Consider the following 12,176-nt stretch of genomic DNA (forward strand, 5'->3'; position numbering starts at 1 on the left):
AAATGGAAACGATTCATATTTTGCCAGCCATTTGCAACCATGTTTATGGCTTCTTGGTGAATAAGGATTTTCTTTATTTTCTATATTAAGTTATTTTAATATTTGTCATCGGGCATACGTTAACATTATTCTTATTTTTAAAATATAAGCCAAATGCAAAATAGTGCTAGAGACATTTGTTAAGAATTCAAGTTTAGAAAGTTTTTCTTAAAAATTGTGTAGTCAACATAATAAAATTTTAAATTTTGGTGTTTTCAAAACACTGTATTTCTTTGATAAAAAAAAAAAAAAAAAACGCATTGTTTTCCTATAAATACTAGTACAAAATTGTGATAATAAATGAATTCAAATTTCTTTTATACATCTCAAAATAAATACTAGTAGTAATTTTGATATTCAAAAGTTTAGCTATAACTAAGCAATTTTTAAAATTTAAAATTATTATTATAGTTTTTTTAAAATTTTGGAAAATAAGAGACACTAAAATTGCATGCATAAAAATTTCAAGACAGTATTAATACTTTTTTTTTATTTGAAAACTTGTTATCTGGCCTTAGGACCGACTAATTCAAGGGGACCAATCTCACCACTCATTTGCGGCCCCCATTTAAAGTCAGAGTTTTTTTTTTGCTTTGTATGGATTTAGTCCACCGAAATTGGCACCATGGGGAATCGAAATTTATCTTGAGAGAAGAATACTCCAAGGACCCAAGCCAACACCACTAGACCAACCTCAAGTGGATTTTTTTTTTCTAATTGTTTATTAACATTTTTCAAAGGGCTTCACTCGATTCATTCTACTACAAGAACTTGAACTTGAGTCCATTGCTATTCTAGTCGAGTTTGTTTATCCGTTTTTTCAAAACGCGTGCTTTGTACCCCAACATAGAACCGATATGAGACTTCTTAACACATCATGTCGCGCCCAATACGATCGTGCTTGGGGCACAACTATGAATAGTGGATGAGTCCATTGCTATCAAAAACCTGATAGCAGACAGATTGTGGAGAGACTACGATATCATCTTAGAATTGAGAGTTTGATTTAACTCAACCATACAAAATCGACTTGTAAGATGAGAATTGTCCTTACTTTATAAACACATACTTAGTCATCTCGCAACTAATGTGAGACATTTTAACGCACCTCAAGAGGTAAATTTTTAGTTAACAAACTATTTGATAAAAAAAAAAACAGTAGATAAAATATGTAATTTAATTAATCTTAACAATGTTACTCTCACGTGGTGGGGGAGTAAAAGGTTTTAATTATTTTTTGTGTATTTGAAACATTAGGATTTTTTTTATTTAACTTTTTAAAGCTAGCTAGCTATAGATAGAAACTAACGTGGCGGGCAACCTAGAATTCGGCGCCATTTACAAATGGGTTCTACTCTCTCGGTTTCTTTCTGTTTAATTGTTGTTACTCCTAATACAGAAACAATTTACGCGCCAAACACTCGTGAGGAACACGCTTCTCCGTCTTTTTTTTTCTTTTTCAAAAAAATTATGCAATTGTGCAACTATAGACTAGTATTACGATGCAAATTGTTTGGAAGAATTTGAATTTGATTGTTTTTTATAGGAATAATTTTATGTCGAATTTTACCTACTTTGAACTTAAATTCTGAATTATCAGAAATTCATTCCATTAAAAACCAAAAGGTTATGGTTAATTAAAAAAACTAGTTTTACAACATGAGGTTAATATTAATAGACAATTTTGTCCCTATCAAGAGGATTAAATTGTCTGAATTTTGTAAATTAAATGATCAAAGTTCCAACATACATAACTTAAAGAGACTAAACTGAAATGAAAAACATTTAAAGGAGTAAATTGTATAATGTTTGTAATTTAAGATACTAAAATGAAAGAAAAGAAAAACTTAATGAATTAAAGTGAGACCTAAAATTGACTTAAAGGACCAAAAATATAGTTTACCCATAATAAACAATTTTACTTAAGGAACAAACCAAACATGCCCTAAAAAGAGATCCCTTCCAAAAACTCCTTAAAAATTAAAATACACAATTTATAAATTATAATATTGCTATTTATGCATTTTTGTATTTTAAAATTATTGTGTTCTAAGTTAGATGCCGGGCTAGCTGCCCCCAATGTATTTTACTTGAATCTGTCCTTCATAAGGTACTATGTTAAAACATTTTTTCTACATTATATGATCAAACTTTAGTTTACTGATAAAAAAAAACTTTAGTTTCTCCATGAAAAAGGAAATAAGTTAACAAACAAATAATTGTAAATTATCACATTTTTTAATTTAACAAACCATATACACCTTAACAGACAAGGAACAATCATAATTAAGGGAAATCATAGCTTGTTATTTTCCTAGGTCCTATATAGATACAAAACTTATTAGATGCCAAAATAAACTTTGGAAATTAGGTATATTGTTAGATAATAATTGGAACCAAAATGAGTGGATGGTTATGTCCAAAGTAATCTTAATTTTGTCTTTTCATTTTATGATTAGGGTATGGCTATAGCTTTTGTCCAGACAATATAATTAGTGAAATTCAAGTAATGTATATGACTGCATTGGCTTTACAATACATCTTAGTAATTGTTTTCATTTGTATTATTTGTATGAATGCTCCAACAACAAAGGAACTCACTTAGCAAAGTTAACACAACAATTCAAATAAGCAATTAAATACAACTTATACTAATTTGTTTTGAAGCAAATTCATTATGTAGAAACATACAAAATCAAATTTAGCCAGAGATATTATGCTGTTCAAGAAAGTATAAGACAACAATTAGTAACATTTTTTTGGCTTTTATTTTGTCAATTTTGTTAAATAAAATTATTTAATAATCAGGAATATAAGCTTATGGGCCTAGTCCGGCCCTGAGAAAGGACCCAACAGGAAAACTAAAACAGTGTATAAAACAAAGAGGCCGACCTGTTTGGTTCTATACAAGGATTATTATGTATAATTTTTTTTTTGTAGAAGCATTATGTATAAATTAATTAATAATACCTTTTTTTTTTACAAAATAAGTTAATAAGACATTTTCCTGCGTTAATCTTCCGCTTTTAATAAAAGAGGTCTGATAATTTATAGTTCGGTGAAAATAAAATTTGGTCAAGAAACTTTTCACACAAGAGAATCATACAGTCAAATTCATATTTTCACAAATGATTTTTTTTTTGTCAAATAAGTTAGTGGTTAGAAATTTCACCTTAAAGATGAATAAGTAGGGTGTTTCAGATTTGAACTCCGACCTCCACATATATAATGCAATGTCCTACCAACTGAGTTAAGCTCACGAGGACATGAAATTTGTTGACCAATTAAATTTAAACCATTTTAGTTAAATATAGAAAGAAAAATAATGCTTTTGAGCTGGCTCTCATAAATCCAGCTAGGATAGACATCGTTACGTGTCTTCTAATGATTGGTTGTTGGACTAATTATGCTAAGGTGGGAGGCTGCTCTGGCCGTTTTTTATTTGAAAGTCTGTTTTGGTTTATGCTGCATCCTTTAGTGGCAAGACATAATTTTTTTAAGGTGTAGTTTCGTTACATATAATTTTGCATATTTTATTGGTGAATTCTCGGTAAACTTATAAGGTATGTAGGATGGATTATCTTCTTCCAATCAATTTTTTATTTTTTTTATTTGTAAGTGTTAAAAATTAAATTTCTGACCATCTATTTAAAGTGCTCAAATCTTTACCACTAGATCTTATTTACTTTTGGCGGAATTAAAAGTTTGAGATCAAGGGTTGAATAATGGCATATTAATTTGAGGGAAGGCTTCTTGTTTTTTTTAAATGCTAAATGTGATCGTTAGTTTTCTAATTTTGTGTTATGTTGTATGAGTTTAACATATATATATATATATATATATATATATATATATATATATATATATATATATATATATATATATATATATATATATATATATTTAACCGTACGTCTAGAGCTGGGTATGCAGGCTAGCCCGTCCCGCATAAGCCCGCATATTAAACGGGGCGGACAAGCCCGTCAGCAAATATAAACGAGTTATAATATTAAGTCCGAGTTCGGTCCGCGTAAGCCCGCGGGTTAAACGGTTAACCCGCGGACTATTACAAAAAAATAAAAAAGTCACTTTTTTCAAAAAAATAAACAAAATTTTATGTTATAACTTGTAACTAACAAATAAAAATAAATAAAGTTCGTAATATCATTAAATAATGAGTTTTTGATAAAATAATAGAACCTTAAATTTTATTTTATTTTTGGGTACAAATGCATAAATACAATGTGTTATTTGGTTGATAAATGCAACAAATGTAATATGAGTTTAATTAAATAAATAAGTTAACAATGGTTAAAATTTACAATAGTTTTGCATTTCAATCATAGATAATGCCGATTCTCATATGATATTCATGAATACAACAGTCATATTTAATACATGAAAAATGAGAGAGAGAGAGAGAGAGAGAGAGAGAGAGAGAGAGAGACCTGTATTCTTTACAAGATACTCCATCCGTTTCAAATTACTTGACTTTTTAGAAGAAAAAAAAATAAGAAATTAAGAAAGTGTATTTTTGCATCTTATTTTCCTTTTTAATTCACCAATTTTTTTTTTGCACACACTTTCTCTTTCCAATAAATTTAATATGTTATGTATCAATAAAAAAAATACAATAAAAATATTTAAAATAAGGAGGGTATAATAGACAAAATATAATATAAATTATTAAAAAGACAAGTAATTTGAAAAAAAATAAAATTTTCTAAAAAGACAAGTAATTTGAAACGGATGGAATATATTAGTGAATATCGTTCATATAGTTGTTGGTATTTTATGATTGAAACGTATGACTTTAGTCGTATTTAATTCGTGAGAATGAAAAAAAATCAATTGTGTGTGATTTATATATTATTTTTAATTAATAATGTATTAATTTTTATATTTAGTTTAAAGTAATATTTGTAATACTTAAATTTCTACATTAAAAATAAAAAATTATATTAAGTTTAAAATTAAATTATTAATTACGATTATAAAATGTCATCTATAATTTGAACAATACTTTGTAAAGAGTCTTATAGGGTCAAAAAAAATTTGTAAAAGGTTCCTATAATTAGGGACGGAGAGAGAAAGTATATCTTTACTTTTTCAACAAGTTCACTTCACAATTTTCATAAAATTCAATGGAGAGATGAAAAATGTACTAAATTTATTTGTAAAGAGAAAATAAAAGGTGAATTACATGAGTAGAATTGAAAAATTAATATAACAATCTACTACCTTGATTGGAGAATTTTATGTTAAAACGACATTTAAAAAGTAATGGAGAGAGTAATTTATTAAGGTGAAAGTTATACTGGACAGTGACAAGTGTCTCTTCTAATTGCCAATTTTTGAGGAGATGTCTTATTCTCACTAATTTATTTTGTGATCATTAAGTCACATACATATATTCTCACCTAACGTATACATTACATTATGCATATTGACATGAATGTAGTAGCTATAGGTATGGCCACAAGAAGGGGAGTATGCTTGCACACTTCATGCCTGCAAGTGAAAACTGAAACAAAAATATTATTTATTATGGACCTAATTATGGGATGATGGTCCATCACATGCTCATGTGTTCCCAGAAAATTTAATTTTTAGGTTCTTCAAATGAATGTCACATGTATTTAATTATATTATATTATTAATATTATACGGCTAGCTACCACAACCTATTGTATTTGTGGGTCTGTGCCACAAGATTTATGAGCATAATATATAAGCTTGTTTCATGTGACTTCACTGTTTTGGCTCAAGATAGGTGGAGATAGTTAAGACTCATACCTGACTGAGATTTTCATTTTCCATAATATTAGTCGATAGATACACTTTTATTTCCGTTAACTTAATTCAGTTGGTAAGGATATTACATTATATGTATAGAAGTCGGGGTTCGAATTTCAGACACATCACTTATTCACTTTTAAGGTGAAATTTCTAGACACATCACTTATATGTATAGGAGTCGGGGTTCGAATCTCAGACACATCACTTATTCATTTTCCATAATATTAGTGGATAGATACACTTTTATGTCCGTGAACTTAATTCAGTTGGTAAGGATATTACATTATATGTATAGGAGTCAGGGTTCGAATCTCAGACACATCACTTATCACCGATTCAAATTAAATTGCATAAAATTGGATTGTATATAAGAAAAAAAATAGTCATCCAAAACCGAACGAAATAGTGAGTAATTTTATATTTAGATCGGATGATTTTATACCTCAAAATCGACCCAAATCGAACCAAAAAACCTCTAAACTCAATAATAGTCTTGTCAGTTTGGCCTGATTAGCTCGCCGTAAAAGGTTGGAGCAATACTTTATGGAATTTTCAAAAAATATAGAAAACATTTTGTGATTACTGAATTCATACTTTTAAAATGTGGCATTTTATCGAAAGCTAACTAGTCTCGCCTCCCAGCCCAGCTCTATCAGCAGGCCCTTTCTTTTGCAATACTTGGTCTCTCATGGCCAAATTCTTATTAAAGCAATATTCTCTATCATAGAATTCGGTCTTCGGGGTCAACCTGACCCTAGTAGCTTCTATGAAGAAGGCGACGCGAAGAAGGCTCGAGGACTTGTTAAGGAAGGCGGCAAGGGCCGACGAAGGGGGGAAAACGAAAGGCGTTTTCTGGTCCCCCTCGTCGTGCTTCGATCGGTGTATTTCAAGATATTTGAATATAACCTTAAAATTTGATCCAAAAAGTGTTTTTCACTATACCTCAGAATTGATCTCATTTTTTGGTAATCATTTGCAATAACCCAATTTGACACCTTTTGTGTTGTAAATGTGGAGAGGGGCCTTGATCTCATTGCATTTCAAGATAGGGGGAGGATGGGGAAATGACTGGGAACTAGTGTAGGTAGCAATATCCATAAATTATCTATTTCATCTATATAAATTGTGTAAGTTTTATTGTTATTCCATTAAATGTTCTTGATCGTTTATTGAGAAGTTGAAATGTGAAAGGCTTCCTATAATTTCAATAGTGTATATTTTATCAAGAAAACTGGTATCAATTTTGTATGATTTTTCACTTCAAAGTGTTTTTCGTACAATTTTTTTATTAAATGGAAGGCCGAAGCCCAATTTTTTTGTATGATTTTAGTATCAAAGAAAGTTAAAAACAAAACTTGGTCGATTATTGTGTTTCTCTAATAAACTCGTAAAAAATTTAAAATAAAATTGGTGATATTTTTGTCTCGGGCCCTTCTTCCATAATCCGGGCTCGAATAAGGAAGAGATAAGATGACCAGAAAATGTGCTTAGAAATCCATAATAAAGTTCGATCACAACGTCTGAATTGACTAAATAATGTGTTCCTTAACAATAATTAATTATTTATTAAAACAAATATAAGCTGATAATAAAACAAGCCAAACAATCTCTTACGTGTATCATGAAACTATTAATACATAGGTTAACACATTGAACAAACTTTTAATTGGGTTACATTTCGTTGTTTTGAAAGTAGCACTTTGCCTTTTGCATAATACAAACAACATGAGAAATTTTCCCCAATTCATTCTTAAATGGAGGGGACCTTAATTGAAGACAACAATTTTTCATACAAAGGCTGTTAGGCCTAGACATTTTAAGTAAAAATGGCTCTCCCTCCACATACCATTTGGTTAATCGTTAGCCCATGGCATATTTCTGGGTCCAGCTTCTTGCAGTTGATTCATACTTGTTCTTGTCTGTCTTGTACATGTGAGCAATTTCAGGAACCAAAGGATCATCGGGATTTGGGTCTGTCAACAGGGAGCAGATAGAGAGCAACACCTATCGATGTCAGAGAAATAATGAAAATGTAAATAACGATTAGATGTAATCCATAACCGGGTCCTGATACAGGTACCATTGTAGCTATGTAAAAAAACTGCATCAAATATGCATTCATAATTCTTTCCATATAAAATAGGGTTTGGTGCATTAGGCGAATCCATCAGTTCGGTAAACAATGCCAACATTAAGACTTCAGAACATTCTTTAAGGATTATTTTTTGATGTTGTATTGTGGAACTGGACAACCTTCAAGGTTATTGTTCAAAACATTGTGATGAATTCCTAGTCCAGTAAGGAACAATAACATCTTAGTAGTAACTCAAAAATGCATTACATTGGAAGAATATGAAACATATTTTGAGGAATGAAGGCTTGTCTCACTATCTGACAAGTCGATAAACAAACCTTGGAAATGGTTAGAGCAGGGCTCCACTGCTCCTTTAGTATATCAAGGCAAATGCTTCCGTTGCTATTAATGTTTGGGTGAAATACCTTTGTCCTGAATGCAACCTGAAAGGTCCATCACCATGCATAAGCAATTAAGCATGTGCAAGAGAACATATGTAGTTATATTGAGTTCATGACTGTCACACGTTCATACATTGTGAATGAATATAGTCCTAACTAAAATTTTCAACTTAACAACACACTTATGACCTTTTCCATTTCAAGAAACGAAATTGAGCATGTGTAAGATCCAGGTCATTGTCGATAAATGAATTCTTAAATGACAAAGAAGCAATCCAACAAAATAAGGGAAAATACAAAGCAACATTTTTTTAAAATGAACTAGCAAGAACTGAAAATAACTATAGTCAACAATAGAGAACGGACATGAGATAGAAAATACAAACCTTGGGAGGCTTAAAGGGATAATCTGGAGGGAAATGAATAGTAACTAGGAAAACACCTCCAGAGTAAGGGCTGTCTGGAGGACCCATAATTGTTGCTTGCCAATGAAACATATCTTCGGCAACAGGACCTGCAATGTATTGAATTTGAAACAAAATCAAAACAAGAAATTAGCACAGATTTTATTCTCCGTGCCAGCACAAATAGTGTACCTAAAATGACAAAGTACTGCATAATGTCCTATTACTCATCATGTCAATTGGTATACAGATAAATTAACTCATCCGAAATTAAGTGATCTTAAGCAACATAGTCAATAAAGTAGTTTCATCGTACATAACCACTTATACAAAAAAAATTGCACATAACTGCTAGTTGCCACAACTAGTTATGTCAATTACAAAATAGGAAATAAGTTTAAGAATATTTGGCACTGAAAAATATCCATGATCAAATATTTTCCTGATTCAGGCAAAAACTGGACCACGGTCCACAACAACAGCAACTGCAATTTCTGGTCACAAAACACACAAAAGCACAACAGATGCATAATTTAAGCAATAACATTGTCAGGTAAAAAGAGATGAATATTGCTTGATATTTCTATAATCCAAAAAAGCCTAAATAGACACTAAACGACGGAAACATATAAATTCCACTTAATCCATATTCTTCAGCAACATTATGGAATCCTATAACCTCGCGCCAGCATGAAACCAAACAAACAAAATCCTAGAGCTTGTTTGGATTTGTTTGACAGTTTGAGTTTATATAAGCATTGGTGGGACTATTTGTGAAAACTTATGAAAACAACTTACGACATATTCTTCATCAGTTCTCCAAGATAGTTTGTAAAAACAGTTTATAACTTATACGAAAAATAATTATATTATATCTTTTGTTATAGAAATAGCTTATAAGTTATACATAAACACTTTCTTTTTTGGCCAGACTTTACATACCTCGTGGCCGAACTCTGGATTACCAGCCCGAGGGTTAACACAAAAAAAATTGCTTATACATAGCTCTTATCATGACAAGAACTTATGCTGCAAATTAAGTTTTTCCTTTTGAACAGCAAGAGAATATTGTATATATATAAATATAATGCAAAGATACAACGGAGAAAGTACAAATGGTACTACACCCAAAACTCGGGATTAAGTACAATACTTGGCCCGATAGTCTAAAGCGAGAAAAAAAAACCACCCACTACCTAGTACCTACGAATGCAATCCATAGGATATGCTGCAAATTATGTTGCTTATCCAAACAGTCCCCTAATCCACAAATGAAAGTAAAACCAATCTCAAACAACATCTACTACAACAAATTAAAAGCAATCTCAAACAAAAACATAAAATTCTCAAATGAAGTTACAATCTTGTAATTTATCATCAAATCACAAACTATAAACACACCCAAACCGAACTTAAAATTGAAAGCAGTAACAAAAAAAACAAGCACCAAATATTCAATACCAGTTAAAAAAGAGCAAAAAATATACAAAAAATAACAATCAAAATAAAATAAATATACCAGCACTGCATGAAGTTGGAGGATCCTTCTGCAAATCCTTGAGTTCTTTCAAGATCCGCTTTGAAGCCATAGCAAAAACCTAACAAAATCAGATCGAAATCAAAAAACAGCTAAATATATGAATAGATCGAAAACAGATCATCGTTGATATGATTGATTGATTACCAAGAGAAAACGCAAGCGAGATCCTCCTTTGAATTTGCAAAAGAATCGAAGAACGAATGGAAACGAGTTGTTGAATATAAATAAATGGTATTTGGTGCTTTTTTGAAATTTTGTGATTGGGAGATAATATATTAATTTCTTTTATATGGGAATATAATAATAGTTTTGAAAAATAATTGGACCCATAAAAATATCACAAAATCGATTGTTCCGAATAAGTCTAAACTATCCTTGCGTAAGATGTTGTATACTTTCACAATGTGAATGATCTTTTATATTCATGTTTATAATATTATAAGAACATTTTCGATAAAAATTTAGATTTTTTTAACATAAGATGAATTATTTATGATTTTTTATGTGAAAAAACAAAAAAAAATCATATTTAATTCATCTCTTGTTAAAAAAAAAAAATTAAACTTTTGTAATAGAGATTCATATAATGTACTAAACATGACCGCAGAAGAAAAAAAATTAAAATTGTGAAACTTTAGGGACTAAAACGAAAATTTTGTGAAACTATAGGGACCAAAAACATATTTAACCCTATTAAAAAAATACAAATTTGTCTATAATGATAATGGAACTTGCATATCTTACTTACAATAAAGTCTTTCAACCACTAGAGTGTGTAGTTCAATCGTAATAAAAGCTAGGAATCCTAATATGTTAACCCTATTTTTCAATAAATTTGAACTAATTTTTCATGTTACAATTATTATTTTTTTTTATTACATATTAGGTTAATTCCGTACACTGCAGGGTTCAAAGTTCTATTACTCCCTCCAGTCCTTTTTATAAGGAACACTTTGACCTGTTCAAAAAAAATAAGAAACACTTTGAAAAAATCACACAGACCAATGAAGCACATTTAACATAGTTATTTTTATTTAATACTCTGTGGGGGGGATCGACTCCACCACTAGAACTTGCATCACTACTCATTGCACTAGAACTTTGATTTTTACTAGAGTTATATCTTTGAGTAGTTCTAACCATAACCTATCGAAAGTTATAAACAGACAATAAGTTTCTCATTCCACAATACACAAAATATTTTAAACAAACACAAAACCAGTCCCACTGGGCGTACCAATTTGTTTACGTGGAAATTTGATAAACAACCGCTAGGTTAAGTATTTAAACTCGCGAGATCAACTAGTAAATCTCGGGACAATTTTGTGTTTGGTTTATTTAAGAAAATGTTTGATTGTTCGTTTACAAGGAAAACAAACAATCAAGAATAAAATCTTTTGCAAACAGTTATTGAAATAGCTACTTCGAATCGCCTCGAAACAGCAGTTTCAAGAGTAAACATCAATGAAAACTAAAGAACATTGCTAAAAAGTAAATTGCATTGAATGAAAAGCAATTACAAATAAAGATGGTTCACAAAACATACATTTCTCCTCGCAATTCCTTTCGTTCGATCGCTGAGTAATTAGAATTTTAGAGAGAGTGTTTTGTATAAATTTTGTGACCCCAGTTCTGAATGAAAAACTGCTATAAATTCTAAAACAAAGTGGTAACTGCTTCTTGATCATCTGGACGTTCTTCGATCTGCCACGTCGACCCACGTTCTCCACTTTCGATCCTCATTTCTTCAGCGAGCTCCAATATTTATTGGGCCGTTGTTGCTTCTTTTGGGCCTGGCCCAACTTGCCCTTTGACTCGTTCTGCGACTTCGACAGGTTCTTGACAAACCAACCACAAGCGCGCCTTCCAAAGCCTTCGAGACTCTCTTCCGTTTCGACATGATAGGAACTTCGACATTT

At 30.7% G+C, this 12,176-nt stretch overlaps 1 protein-coding gene across 1 annotated transcript; it reads right to left on the minus strand.

Annotated features, from left to right (window-relative positions):
- Positions 1-7,427: 7,427 nt before the first annotated feature.
- LOC123902600 (SUMO-conjugating enzyme UBC9) lies at positions 7,428-10,648 on the minus strand. The gene is made up of 5 exons (XM_045952368.1): positions 10,402-10,648; positions 10,237-10,315; positions 8,700-8,827; positions 8,251-8,355; positions 7,428-7,842 (listed from the first exon to the last, which is right to left on the minus strand). The coding sequence occupies exons 2-5, from the start codon at positions 10,304-10,306 to the stop codon at positions 7,699-7,701; spliced, it is 447 nt and encodes a 148-aa protein (XP_045808324.1). The 5' UTR covers positions 10,307-10,315; positions 10,402-10,648; the 3' UTR covers positions 7,428-7,698.
- Positions 10,649-12,176: the final 1,528 nt, after the last annotated feature.

The sequence above is a fragment of the Trifolium pratense genome, linkage group LG1 (genome assembly GCF_020283565.1).
Source record: "Trifolium pratense cultivar HEN17-A07 linkage group LG1, ARS_RC_1.1, whole genome shotgun sequence".
NCBI lineage: Eukaryota > Viridiplantae > Streptophyta > Magnoliopsida > Fabales > Fabaceae > Trifolium > Trifolium pratense.